Genomic DNA, 15,724 nt, shown 5'->3' on the forward strand with positions numbered 1-15,724 from the left:
TGTAACACCTCTTTAAACTTTTATTTAACAACTGTATCTACTTTCTATGCAATTTATTCTTTTACTGGCTTAAGGCCTCTTACATGAATTGTACCTTGTTTTCATGGGTTTCAAAGGAAGGTATATGAAAATATGACTGCATATAAGTCTCCATTTTATATAGCATTGCCTTCTCCTCCAATATGTTCTTTTTCAAAGCACTGAAATCATCAAGGTTACCAATGATATAAATTTCATTTTTCTTAGTAAGTACCCCATCTGAAGAATGAGATTGTTGTAAGGTTCTTACAGTTCTTGAATGGCAACACATATCTGAAACGAGAATTCAAGTTTAAAAGACTCCAATTAAAAGATCAAAGTGATCTTGAACTCTGATACTTGTACAGTAGATGTGTAATTCAATTGTTTACGATTCTAAAAAACTACAAGAAAAAAATAAATCTGGATTGCAGCTACATTTGGTGCTAAATATTACTATGTATAGTAGTATGAGTATTAAATATAAGAATTTCACATTAAAGATGGAAACAATAAAAATTAAAAAAGTTTGTTGTGCATTGAGTTAGGCTCTTTTAAAATGAATCAGCAACCATGAATATCTGCACATAAATGCCAGAATTTCAAATCAATATATTCCTTCTAGGGTGGCTCATTTGATGTATCTGATGTGATTGTGGGAAAAAAGTTACAACTGAAGTGCTTGTCATCCATTTACCCATCCAATAATTTGGAGTGTACACCTAAGGATTTTAGCTATTTTGTGGAGCATATTACAAATACTGATATTAATTTAAAATCTACATATACAATTTACAAAGTTAGATTTTATTGATATAGAATTTATTCAATCAGGTAATATGGTAATGGGTAATCCACTAGGAATTATATAGAACACATGGCTACTAAAAGCAATATAAAATTTAAAACGTCCACCTGATGAAGTGGAAAACAAACATTCACTTCTCTCAATTATGTTAGATTAAGAGGAATTGGAGAACTATTGAAAACTGTGAGGTACAGTTATTAGTTTGTGCTCAAAGATTTAAAAACCCAGGACATCCAAATGGTTTATGACATTATAAATAAAAGAAATGGCGAGAAATCAATTCCATTTATTTCATGATCTAATTGTAACAAAAAAAAAATTAATTTGTATTAGAAACCATTGGAACATTTTATTAAAAGACTCCATTTATTTATCCAAAAAGCGAGATATGATATTTAGGTAGACTTGAAACACCTAACATTAAAAAAATGCTTTGAAAAGCAAACAGTAGTTATTTTTTTACTACCTGCACCTTGGCCTGAGTCATTAAGGCACGCATTCTGAGCGCATCGTGCAGTTGTTCTCAATGGCACGTAAATTGGCTCTGCGTACTTCTGGGGGTAAATGTATCAAGCTGGGAGTTTTCCGGCGGGTTTGAAAAGTGGAGATGTCGGCTATAGCAACCAATCAGATTCTGACTGTCAGTTTGTAGAATGTACTAAATAAATGATAGCTAGAATCTGATTGAGTTTTGAAACCCGCCGGTAAACTCTCAGCTTGATACATTTACCCCCGGAGTCAGTGTGGTGTTGACTATGGGTGTAGGTTCACTCTGCTCTACAAGACCAGACACTGTAGGATGAGTACAATACATATGTGGAATATGAAATATCAAAAGAATGCACAGAAAAAAAAACCTCAATTAATGTTACCGGACAATAATATAGTCATTTATGACTAGAAATGGAAACTGTAAGAAAAAAAACAAACTTTTTTATATTTATTTTTTTTCCCATTGAAAAACATTTATCAGACTGTCCTTAATGTCTATTGTACATAAAATATACGATACTGACCAAGGATTTAGACTAGACCCTTAGTTGGTGCAAGAGATACGGCAGAAAAACAAGAAACTTTCACAAACACAGAGCTTCATTTTGACGTGGCTGCATTTGCTTCAGTTTGGCACGCCCACATTGTGCATTGAGTACGGGCACACGCCCCTTCCCTGCCCTGTTCACTCCCCAAAATCATAGGCCGTAGTAACTGTCATTTACATTGGCATACGCAGCGGACTTGCTTTTGTTGATGGCTGAGCGTCCTTGTTCTGGGCATATGCAGAAGGGAATTGCGTACAATATGCACAAAAAATAGAGATACGTCCTTTAATGACTCAGGCCTCCTATGTCTAAATTACAGGTATGAAACTATCCCTTTTTTCTGGACCTCTCCTTTTAGTTTTTAGTATTTCGCATTCTACATTCATTCTCTCTCTCCCTCATACATATCGGACACATAAGGTTTTTCTCTCTCTCTCTCTCTCTCTCTCTCTCTCGAGAGAGAGAGAGAGAGAGAGAGAGAGAGAGAGAGAGAGAGAGAGAGAGAGAGCGCAAGAGAGGATGCACAATTTCAAATTTAAGAAAAATAGTGAAACTCTTTCTCTCCAAAAAGCAATTAAATTATGACGATTAAGGATGTGGTTAGCTGCAGGTTCAGCATTATTATAGAGTGGGATGCTGTCGCTCACAAAATGGTGGAGCTGCTAATTCAAAGATTTGTGAATTCCCCTACCGGGAAACCTAATGCTGTATATGGGAAGCAAGCGTGTGGAAAAAGAAGTACTATCTGGACAACTGTTTTTTAATATGTCCGTAAGTGGAGCAGCTCTAGTGGCGAAGTGGCTTACAAACCGCCTGTAGTAACCTACTAAGCCTAAAAAGGTTCTTAACTGTGACTTTTTTTCTGGTCTTGTCCAATTTTTGACTGCCTCCACTTTGTCTAGCTGGGGTTTTACATGGCCTCGACCAACAATGTACCCCAAATATTTGGCTTCTCTCATGGCTATTGCACATTTCTCTGGGTTAGCTGTTAACCCTGCGGACCGTAATGAAGCTAAGACCGCCTCAACTTTGGCTAAATGTGATCCCCAGTCTGGGGTATAAATCACTATATCGTCCAAGTAAGCAGCTGCATAAGCTGTGTGAGGTCGTAGAAATTTATTCATAGCCCTTTGGAAGGTGGCAGGTGCCCCATGCAACCCAAAGGGTAGGACTTTATATTGATAGAGACCATCAGGGGTGGAAAATGCAGTCTTTGGCTTGGCCGTGGAAGTCAGGGGAACTTGCCAATAACCCTTTGTTAGATCAAGGGTTGTTAAATAATTGCTACTAGCAAGATTTTTACACTAGTTCATCCACACGTGGCATCGGATAGGCATCAAACTGCGACATACTGTTTAGGCGCCTAAAGTCATTGCAGAACCTAATTGTCCCATTGGGTTTCGGGACAAGCACAATGGGACTATTCCATTCACTAGTGGACTCTTCAATTACATCTAACTGGAGCATCTTCTCGACCTCCTTTCTCACGTCCACCCGTCTGGCTTCTGGAATACGATATGGCTTCTGCTTGACAATGACTCCTGGCGCAGTGACAATGTCGTGTTCGATTAAGGTAGTGCGCCCAGGAATGGAAGAGAAGACATCCCTGTACCGGCGAATCATTTCTTCAGTCTGTTGTCTCTGCTGAATGGACAAGGCTGGCTCTATGGGCACTTCAGACTTTTGAATGGCAGTACTCGTACTCACTACCTGAGGAGAGGTTTCCTCATCATGCCAGGGTTTAAGGAGGTTCACATGATATATTTGCTCCTCTCTTCTCCTACCTAACTGGTGGACTCTGTAATTGACAGGACCAACAGCCTCTAGAACTTCATATGGACCCTGCCAATGGGCGAAAAGTTTTCTTTCCTGGGTAGGAACCAGGACTAGGACCTTGTCCCCAGGCTTGAAAGATCGAACAACAGCACTTTTGTCATAACTTTTCTTCTGTCGTTCCTGAGCCTCTTTTACATGTTGCTGCACAATGGGCCCTATCTTTCCTAGCCTCTCATACATTTGGGACACAAATTGTACCAGATTTGGCTCCCTGGGACCTTGCTGCTCCCACCCTTCTTTTAACATATCAAAGATACCCCTGGGCTGTCTTCCAAACAATAACTCAAAGGGACTAAACCCTGTTGAAGCTTGAGGTACCTCACGGATGGCAAACATCAAATAGGGAATAAGAGTGTCCCAATCTTTTTTCTCTTGAGCCACTGCTTTCCTGAGCATGTGCTTAAATGTGCGGTTAAAGTGTTCCACCAAGCCATCTGTTTGTGGCTGGTATACAGAGGTGTGAAGCGCCGTAACCCCTAGCAACTGGCACATGTCCTTCATCAGTTTAGACATGAATGGAGTACCCTGGTCTGTGAGAATTTCTTTGGGTATTCCCAAGCGTGTAAACATCAATACAAGTTCTTTAGCTATGGTGCTGGACTTTATGTTTCGTAGGGGAATTGCCTCTGGATACCTGGTTGCATAGTCAAGCACCACTAGTATATATTGGTGCCCACGTGCGGATTTTTCCAGGGGCCCCACAAGGTCCATAGCTATCCGTTCAAAGGGAACTTGTACTATTGGTATTGGAATGAGAGGTGCCCTGTACATGGGTTTGGGACAGGTTCTCTGACAAATGGGACAGGACCGGCAATACTTTTTCACTGCCATGTGTACACCGGGCCAGTAAAACCTAAGCAGAACTCGTTCCCGTGTTTTATCCTCCCCTAGGTGTCCCCCACAGACATGTGTATGTGCTGCTTTTAACACTAGGGTTACATGGACCTGAGGAACCATTAATTGTCCTACTTTTTCCCCCTGTACATTAGCAACTCTATACAGGAAATTATTTTTAACAATAAAATATGGTATACCCTCTGCAGGCTGGGTGGCTTTCGCTACCCCATTTACCTCAGTCACACTTTTAAAGGCATGTTCCAAAGTGGCATCATTAAGTTGGTCTCGAGCAAAATCCTGCAAAGGAAACAAAATTGGTATTGCGGACCAGTCCGTATCCTCACTGACAGGCGGGGTGGGCTCATCTGCGACATTACCGACCAATGCTAGTTTGGACTGTCCATGTTTCCCCACAGTTTTCCCTAGGTTCCTCTTTTAGCACATACACAAACAGGTGTTCTGGTTTGCTTTGCTGTGATTTGTTGTAGTGCTGGGGTGGAGGATAAAAGCACTGTTTGTATGTGTGGGTGGGTCCACCGATGCCAGTAAGTGGCCAGCTTGCAGACAGGGAAGTTATGTCTAGCCAAATGTAGGTGGTGGGGATTTTGTGTACTGTTACTGGATAAGATTGCTGAACCAGCGCTGGAACAGTATATACAGTAATATCTCTTTGTATTAACACTACAAGCCAGTTTATAAAGTATCAATGGCAAGTCCAGCAGAGTTGGGCTGGGGCATGAAGGGCCCACCAGGGAGAGTGCAATGATGCAGACGCCAAAACACTGCGCTGTTGGAGGTGTGTGAAGAGCCACCAGAGGTGTGGCCATTCACTAGACAGTGTGAAAACAAAAAAGAATTACTGCCCCAGAAGTTTCACAGTGATTCTTCTTTCTTTTTGGCACAGTGTCTGTGGGGTGTGACTATTTTTTTAGCCAGTGCAAGACCACTCTCCAACTTCTTCCTACCTACCTGAAATACACAGGCAATGCTGTGTGCACTACTGTTAGGCACACAAAGCCCACCATTCAGGAGCAGTCCTGGCTGAGCAGGCGGCTACCAAAAATCGGGATTGTCCTTTGAGAACCAGGACAGTTGGCAGCTGATATTGGCTGTCCTGCTATCTCTTACTTGTTCTTGCAGATTTCACTACTTGCTGCTGTTTGTGTCTTAAGATCATTTGCTGCTTGTCTGGATCCTGGAATGCTGGGTCCCTATTTGGAAAAGTACATAAAATATGGAAAGTCTAGCAGTGAGTGACCCTCTAAATGGCCTTCTTCCAGACCAGCCCAATGTCAAATCAATAGCATCCATGATTAATAAATAGATCTCCCTACCCGCAACCACCCAAGATGCTAAATGAATAGCATTCACATTTAATAAATAGATGGATTAACCCCCAACGTGCCCTGCAATTAAACTAATAGTATTCACATTTAATAAATAAACTCATTTCCCCCCAAACAACCCTGACATTTAATAAATAGCCCTCTTTCTTCCCAAACTCAGTACCACATTCAATTATTAACCCCAAAATCATTCCATCATTAAATAATTAGTTTAATCTAGGGATGTGCACCGGCGACTTTTGAGGTCTCGTGTTTTGTGTTTTGGATCCGGATTTTCGTTATTTTTGAGGTTCGGATTTGTCTCGCAAAACACTTGACGAAAGGTCTCGGTTCGGATTTAAGGTATTGGATTCGGATTTTTTTTGAAAAAAACATAAAAAGTTTAAAAATCAAGTTTTTGGGCTTATTTTCACTCCTAGGCTATTATTAACCTCAATAACATTCAATAACAAGCATTTCCACTAATTTACAGTGTATTCTGAACACCTCACAATATAGTTATTAGTCCAAAACGTTGCAAAAAGGTATCTTTCTGGACTGCGTAGAGGAGTGGGTCACCACAATATATATTAAAAACCCTGAACTTTTATGATTCGCACCAATAATTGTACCTGGACTGCGTAGAGGAGTGGGTCACCACAATATCTTAAAAACCCTGAACTTTTATGATTCGCACCAATAATTGTACCTGGACTGTGTAGAGGAGTGGGTCACCACAATATCTTAAAAACCCTGAACTTTTATGATTCGCACCAATAATTGTACCTGGACTGCGTAGAGGAGTGGGTCACCACAATATCTTAAAAACCCTGAACTTTTATGATTCGCACCAATAATTGTACCTGGACTGCGTAGAGGAGTGGGTCACCACAATATCTTAAAAACCCTGAACTTTTATGATTCGCACCAATAATTGTACCTGGACTGCGTAGAGGAGTGGGTCACCACAATATATTAAAAACCCTGAACTTTTATGATTCGCACCAATAATTGTACCTGGACTGCGTAGAGGAGTGGGTCACCACAATATATTAAAAACCCTGAACTTTTATGAATCGCACCAATAAATGTACCTGGACTGCGTAGAGGAGTGGGTCACCACAATATATATAATAAGAAAACCATCAACTTGTTTCATTCGCACCAATAAATGTACCTGGACTGCGTAGAGGAGTGGGTCACCACAATATATTAAAAACCCTGAACTTTTATGAATCGCACCAATAAATGTACCTGGACTGCGTAGAGGAGTGGGTCACCACAATATATATAATAAGAAAACCATCAACTTGTTTGATTCGCACCAATAAATGTACCTGGACTGCGTAGAGGAGTGGGTCACCACAATATATTAAAAACCCTGAACTTTTATGAATCGCACCAATAAATGTACCTGGACTGCGTAGAGGAGTGGGTCACCACAAGATATATTAAAAACCCTGAACTTTTATGATTCGCACCAATAAATGTACCTGGACTGCGTAGAGGAGTGGGTCACCACAATATATTAAAAACCCTGAACTTTTATGATTCGCACCAATAATTGTACCTGGACTGCGTAGAGGAGTGGGTCACCACAATATATTAAAAACCCTGAACTTTTATGAATCGCACCAATAAATGTACCTGGACTGCCTAGAGGAGTGGGCACTGGGCACCACAATAAAATATATAAAAAACCTTCAACAGGTCTGCATTACACTACACATACGGCTGCTCCTCCATCCTCTCCATCATATACATGTTGGAGTTTTAGCGTGTGACAACCTCTTGTTTTTGATAATGTCAGTGCATTTTGAATATTTTTCAATTTGCCCCACACCACTGAATGTACTTTATCTATGATACGCATCTATCTATCTTGACTGCGTAGTGTGGTGGCCCCGGTACACAATTTGGTACCGAGGCCACAATATAATTAAAAAACCCTCCACGTGTCAGAATTCCACCAAACAAGTATCTGGACTGCGTAGTGGGGTGGCCCCGGTACCCAATTTTATACCGGGGCCACAATAAAATAAATACACCCTCCACGTGTCAGAATTCCACCAAACAAGTATCTGGACTGCGTAGTGGGGTGGCCCCGGTACCCAATTTGATACCGGGGCCACAATAAAATAAATACACCCTCCACGTGTCAGAATTCCACCAAACAAGTATCTGGACTGCGTAGTGGGGTGGCCCCGGTACCCAATTTGATACCGGGGCCACAATAAAATAAATACACCCTCCACGTGTCAGAATTCCACCAAACAAGTATCTGGACTGCGTAGTGGGGTGGCCCCGGTACCCAATTTGATACCGGGGCCACAATACCTCCTCCAAACATGCTACAGACAATTCGTCATTGAGATCCCATCAAGTATGTTAAAGACAGACAGGGTCCAAGTGTTATTAGTTGACTTTGTAAAGAAATAAAACTGTCCCTGTTGCACATAGTCGTGCAATGAAGACTGACTTTTTCATTTAAAGGCACGATCTTTCAAGTGTAGTGTTTGTAAGTCTAAGTCATATTATACTTTTGGTAAAATTGTTTTTTTTTGTTCCTCTTTATGGTAATTAATTAGTAATAGAATTAAAGTAGGAAATAGAATTAAATAGAATTAAAGTAGGAAATAGAGTGGTATAGAGTTGTAGTGTGGTATAGATAGAGTGGTCCACACAATATAATAATAAAACCCTCAACTGGTCTGAATTCCACCAAACAAGTATCTTGACTGCGTAGTGTGGTGGCCCCGGTACACAATTTGGTACCGAGGCCACAATATAATTTAAAAACCCTCCACGTGTCGGAATTCCACCAAACAAGTATCTGGACTGCATAGTGGGGTGGCCCCGGTACCCAATTTGATACCGGGGCCACAATACCTCCTCAAAACATGCTCCAGACAATTCGTCATTGACAGACCCCAGACAGACAGGGTCGTAGTGTTATTGTTTGACTTTGTAAACCCAAAAAAATGTCCCTGTTGCACTTGCACATAGTCGTGCAATGAAGACTGACTTTTTCATTTAAAGGCACGATCTTTAAAGTGTCAGAAAGAGAGAGAAGACACAGGAGAGGAGAGTTGTAGCTGGGGACCTGGGGTGGAAGCTCCCAGGCTCCCCCAGCATTGCCTGGAAGTCTGAGCGTGGTGACTGAGCCAGGGCAAGGAATGTGTGCCCTGGATGAGGGGGAGAACTCCATGCCACTATAGTGAACCCAAGAGAGAGGGGGACACTGCACATGGAAGAGGCCCTGGAGTGAGGGCTGCTACAAGAGGCATGGTAGCTGTAGTGTCAGATCCTGAGGCTGAGAGTACACAGAGTGACGTGTCAGAGCACAGGAGACATTATCCCCGCAGAGGAGGGATGAGCTGCAGTTGAGAGGTCTGTTGTTGAAATAGGACATGCACACTTTAACAAACCAATCATTTCAGCGACAGGGCCTACCAAACAACTTTGACTGAAATGATTGGTTTGTTTGGGCCCCCACACCAAAAAAGCTATTCATCTCTCCCTGTACAGACTAAACAGGCTCTACTGAGGCAAGATGTCGTCCTCATCCTCAACCTCTGATTCCTCTCCCCCTACAGTGTGTACTTCCTCCTCATCACACATTATCAATTCGTCCCCGCTGGACTCCACAACCACAGGTCCCTCTGTAGTATCTGGAGGGCAGTGCTGTACTTCATTGAGGAATTGATTATTCATTTTTATAAACATCATTTTTTCAACGTTGTGAGGAAGCAACCTCCTTCGCCGCTCACTGACCAGGTTCCCCGCTGCACTAAAAACTCTTTCCGAGTACACACTGGAGGGGGGACAACTCAGGTAAAATAGAGCCAGTTTGTACAGGGGCTTCCAAACTGCCTTTTTTTCCTGCCAGTAACAATATGGACTGTCTGACATGTCTACTTGGATGGTGTCAGCAAAGTAATCATCCACAATTTTTTCTATTGTCACAGCATCCAATGCAGCGAGAGTAGACATGTCTGCAATGGTTGGCAGGTCCTTCAGTCCGGACCAGATGTTATCAGCATCCCCGCCAGTGCCTCTTTTGGGAAAACTGAGCTTTTTCCTCGCAGCCATAGATGTGGAAGAAAATGAGGGTGGAGCTGTTGGCATGTCACGGTCCTCTTCAGAGGACAATCTCCTGACCAGCAGGTCTTTGCACCGCTGTAGATTTGTGTCCGCCGGAAACAGAGACACAACATACGCTTTAAACCGAGGATCGAGCACGGTGGCCAGAATGTATTCCTCTGACTTTAAAAGAGTGACCACCCTCGGATCCTGGCAAAGCGTACGAAGGGCTACATCCACAAGAGCTACATGCTTGCTGTAATCGCAATGGCTTACCAGCTCCTCCCTCACTTTCTCCAGCTGCTTCTGCAACAGCCTGATCAGGGGAATGACCTGACTCAAGCTGGCAGTGTCGGAACTGACTTCTCGTGTGGCAAGTTCAAATGGCTGCAGAACCTTGCACAACACGGAAATCAGTCTCCACTGCGCTTGACTCAGGCGCATCCCCACTCCTTTGCCTATGTCGTAGGTGGCTGTGTAGGCCTGAATGGCCTTTTGCTGCTCCTCCATCCTCTGCAGCATATAGAGGGTGGAGTTCCAGCGCGTCACAACCTCTTGTTTGAGGTGATGGCAGGGCAGGTTCAAGCTTTTTTGATGTGCCTCTAGTCTGCGGTAGGCACTGGCTGAATGCCGAAAGTGTCCAGCAATTTTGCGGGCCACCGCAAGCATCTCCTGCACACCCCTGTCACTCTTGAGGTAATGCTGCACCACCAAATTAATGGTGTGGGCAAAACATGGGACGTGCTGGAAATTGCCCATATTTAATGCCCGCACAATGTTACTGGCATTGTCTGACACCACAAATCCCCATGAGAGTCTAAGTGGGGTAAGCCACTGGGAGATAATTTCCCTCATTTTCTCTAATATGTTGTCAGCGTTGTGCCTCTTATTAAAGCCTGTAATGCACAATGTTGCCTGCCTTTGCATGAGCAGCCATTTTGTAGATGCTGCTACTGATGCAGCTGTTGCTGTTGCTGCGGAAGGGGATGCATCTACCCAGTGGGCTGTCACAGTCATATAGTCCTTCGTTTGCCCAGAACCACTTGTCCACATGTCCGTGGTTAAGTGGACAGTGGGTACAACCGCATTTTTAAGAGCACTGAGGACACTTGATCGTACTTCTCTGTACATTTTTGGTATCGCCTGCCTAGTGAAGTGGAATCTCGAGGGGATTTGGTACCGGGGACACAATACCTCCATCAACCCTCTAAATCCCACTCCACTGATGGCGGACACCGGGCGCACGTCTAACACCAACATTGCAGTTACAGCCGCAGTTATACGCTTTGCAATAGGGTGACTACTATCGTATTTGGTGGTCATGGCAAACGACTGTTGGACGGTCAATTGTTTGGTGAAAGACTTAGCGGTCTTACGACTTCCCCTCTGGGAAGATGACCGACTAACAGCAGCAACAGCAGCAGTGGCAGTAGTAGGCGTACCGCTGCAGGATTCCTCGGATGAATCCCGTATTGAGGAGGACTCAGTCTGGCTGGTGACTTGGGCTGCAGGACTGAATCTGATGGAGATTGTGGAGGAAGTTGACGAGGAGGGTGTTGCTGGTGTGTATCCAACTGGACCACGGGATTTAGGTGTCCCTGTACCGATGAGGGTCCTAGCCCCAGTTCCTGAACTAACCACTGAACTATGAAGGTTATTCAGGTGACGTATAAGGGAGGATGTTCCTAGGTGGGCAAGATCCTTACCCCTGCTTATTTGAGCTTTACATAAGCTACATATTGCCTACATTGGTTGTCTGGATTTGGATAAAAATAACTCCAGACCGAAGAGGTGCATTTTTTGGTCTTCTGACCAGGCATGACAATGGGCTTTTTCATCCCATGGACATCAGCTGTTTCCCCCCCTGGTGCCTCATTTACAATAACCACATCACCATCCTCATCATCAAGTTCCTCCACAGCGCCAGCTACATCATCAATAGCCTCCTCCCGAGCCACCTCTTCCCGTACAGTGATGGGAAGGTCAGGCTTGACAACCACCAACACCCTTGGACTCGCCTTGGGGATTTGTGATAATTTCTCTTTAGAAGGCAGAGTTGTTTGCTGTTTTGTTGCTGACAGCATAACTCTCTTCAATTTTTTGTAGGGGGGGGGAGGAGGAGGAGGGCTAAGATCCGTGGGTGAAGCTGAACCACTAGTCATGAACACGGGCCAGGGCCTAAGCCGTTCCTTGCCACTCCGTGTCGTAAATGGCATATTGGCAACTTTACGTTTCTCCTCAGATGATTTTAAGTTTCTCTTTTTGCTACTTTTTCTTAACTTGGGCTTTTTGGATTTTACATGCCCGGTACTACGAGATTGGGCATCGGGCTTGGAAGACGACGTTGATGGCATTTCATCGTCTATGTCATGACTAGTGGCAGCAGCTTCAGCATTAGGAGGAAGTGGGTCTTGATCTTTCCCTACTTTATCCTCCAAATTTTTGGTCTCCATTATATGTAGCACAAGATACTGCAGAATGTGTGAACTTGGTAATATTGCAGTACCAATGGACTTATACTGCTGGATTGGTTTTGCAAATTTGGTTATAATTATTATATATTTTTTTTTTTTTAATTTTTTATTTTTTTTTACTTTTTTTTTATTTTTAAAAAACTTGGGAATAGTGGGGAAATAACTATGCCCTTAGAAGCACAGAGCACAGGACACAGCACCACTGGACTGAACAGGACACGGCACAGGACCCAGCAGCACTACGGAACTCAGCAGGACAGAGCACAGGACACAGCACCACTGGACTGATACTGCAGAATGTGTGAACTTGGTAATATTGCAGTACCAATGGACTTATAATGCTGGATTGGTTTTGCAAATTTGGTTATAATTATTATATATTTTTTTTTTTTTAAATTTTTTATTTTTTTTTACTTTTTTTTTATTTTTAAAAAACTTGGGAATAGTGGGGAAATAACTATGCCCTTAGAAGCACAGAGCACAGGACACAGCACCACTGGACTGAACAGGACACGGCACAGGACCCAGCAGCACTACGGAACTCAGCAGGACAGAGCACAGGACACAGCACCACTGGACTGATACTGCAGAATGTGTGAACTTGGTAATATTGCAGTACCAATGGACTTATAATGCTGGATTGGTTTTGCAAATTTGGTTATAATTATTATATATTTTTTTTTTTTTAAATTTTTTATTATTTTTTACTTTTTTTTTATTTTTTAAAAACTTGGGAATAATGGGGAAATAACTATGCCCTTAGAAGCACAGAGCACAGGACACAGCACCACTGGACTGAACAGGACATGGCACAGGACCCAGCAGCACTACGGAACTCAGCAGGACAGAGCACAGGACACAGCACCACTGGACTGATACTGCAGAATGTGTAAACTTTGTAATATTGCAGTACCACTGGACTTTTACTGCTGAATGTGTGAACTTGGTAATATTGCAGTACCAATGGGCTTATACTGCAGGATTGGTTGTGAAAATTTTGTGGTAATTAAAAAATATTAAAGTAGTTTTTGGTATTTTTTAAAAAAACTTTTTTTTATTTTTTTAAACACAGGGGAATATTGGGGAAATAACTATGCCCTTAGAAGCACAGAGCACAGGACACAGCACCACTGGACTGAACAGGACACAGCACAGGACCCAGCAGCACCACTGACCTCAGAAGGACAGAGCACAGCACACAGCACCACTGGACTGATACTGCAGAACACAGCACAGCACAGCACAGCACAGCACAGCACTAAACAGCACTAAACAGCACAGCACAGCACAGCACTAAACAGCACAGAACTAAACAGCACAGAACTAAACAGCACAGAACTAAACAGCACAGAACTAAACAGCACAGAGGACCACCTAACACACCCTCCCTCTACCCTGATCAATGCCCGAGTGAAGATGGCGGCGACTAGCGGGGAATTTATAGGATCCGAGTATCGCGAGATCCGACAATGGGATTATGAGTCAGAGCCTCAGTTTCACTTTTGAATTTGGCGCCAATACCCGGATCTGTCTCGGATCCGACTCGGATCCGCAACGTTCGGGTGGGCTCGGATTTCAGAAATCCGAGCGCGCTCATCCCTAGTTTAATCACCCAATTTAAATTAATAGACACTACCATGACCATCCTATTAAATTAAGAAGCCCCAACCAATAAATTAATATTTCCCACTCATTGATAAATGACAAGCCCTTACCCTCAAAATTAAATTAACACCCCACTCATCCCCAACCAGATTCATGATAAAGTTCATTGAGATATGTGTCCACAGTTTACTAAGAATGGGAAGAAGTACTTGAGGCACTGCAGGTGACTGATAAGATTCCTTCTTCTGTGCACAACTGGAACAAGCAGTAACATATTCTGCTTTGTCTTCCCAAAGACCTGGCCACCAAGTGTTTTTTAAAAGTTTATCCTCAGATGTCTAGCAAACATAGAACAGTTTAAGCTAAAATTACTCAGCTACAAAGAGTATATCTGGTGACATCTATAAAGTGGAGATGTAGACTGGGTGAGAGCTTTTCTTGAGAGCCAGAGTGGTTACTGTCAAATGAACAAGAATGACCCTTCTAGTTTATCCTTCTTATGCAAATTTGATGGTTATAGAAGCTTCTGGATTTGAATGGTGTATTTTTTCTCTGCAGAGATAAACCTTTTTGAAAAGAAGCTAAAAAGATGGCTTTTTTCATCTTTGTTGCCAAAACGATTCTACTCCAATTGAGGAAGCATCTACCTCTAAGAAGAGTGGTTAAAAGGGATTTGGCATTTTTAGTACCAGACATGGAGGAATTCCTACTTGTGAAATTCCCAACCAAGTGTGAATAGATCATATTGAGGTTCCTGTCCTCTGGGGTGGACAGGTGCATTTCAGCCAGATAAATCACACAAATCCAGTGTTACAGGTTCAATAGCCTCAGCTAGTTTTATTCACCAGCTTGCAAACAGAACAAAATATGAACAAAATCCTAGCCATCTGGTTACTAACTAATATAGAGGTATTCCCTCTCTAGAGTGAAGGACCTAGTGTCCCTCACTTAAATCAAACAATGGAACTCACAGCACAAAATGCAGTTTCTCTCAGGAGCCATCTGGCTTCCTCCCCAGATAGGGAGAGAGAGTGATCAGAGCTGCAGTCTTTTACAGGCACCACACAGGTGCAACTCCTAATTAGTTAATCTTTATTTTCCCACTCTGTTGGGGGAAAATCAAAACCATTCAACAGTCACGGAGATCATTTTATCTCATGATTGTGGAAAATAGTTACAAATACAATGATAATATAGATTAAGTTTCTATCCTTATTTAAGTCTATATCTCTGCCTACACCTAACAAATTATTTAACAGCTCTGTGGAAGGGAAGTAGACCCAGAGTGTCCACCTTATTATTTACCATTTATTGCATTACTATCAGGCTTGCATCATAAATAATCTTTAAAATTGAGCCTATACTCTTTCGGATAATATCTAGTTGAGCATGGAGTGAGCTACTATGGGGAGACCCCTTAGCGTCACCTTTTGTGTCTCCCCAAGCATTTATGCCCATATACTCTCCATTGTTTGCTTATATTAGCTGTATTTAGACACTTCTACATGACCTGAGTGTAAGACGATGGAGTATGGTTGTGCTCAAGTCTTCAAGAGCTTTACTCTGTCTCCTCATTGCACTCCTTTCTAACCTCAGTTTGTGTTTTATCTCTCTAATAAAGATATATACATGTATTTTCAGATTAGGCTTTTCTTAACCACTGCCCCAGGCCCAAATCATAGTCTGCCACATTCAATG

At 42.6% G+C, this 15,724-nt stretch overlaps 1 protein-coding gene across 7 annotated transcripts in view; it reads right to left on the reverse strand.

Moving 5' to 3' along the window:
* The window catches only part of PDE4DIP (phosphodiesterase 4D interacting protein), a 309,241-nt gene that overhangs the window by 19,110 nt on the left and 274,407 nt on the right, over positions 1 to 15,724 (reverse strand). For all 7 annotated transcript variants that reach the window (XM_075182734.1, XM_075182733.1, XM_075182729.1 and 4 more), the window contains one exon: positions 95 to 312. In XM_075182734.1, coding sequence (XP_075038835.1) covers positions 95 to 312 — 218 coding nt within the window. The remainder of the gene's footprint in view (positions 1 to 94; positions 313 to 15,724) is intronic.

This window comes from Mixophyes fleayi, chromosome 8 (genome assembly GCF_038048845.1).
Source record: "Mixophyes fleayi isolate aMixFle1 chromosome 8, aMixFle1.hap1, whole genome shotgun sequence".
NCBI classification, from domain to species: Eukaryota; Metazoa; Chordata; class Amphibia; order Anura; family Limnodynastidae; genus Mixophyes; species Mixophyes fleayi.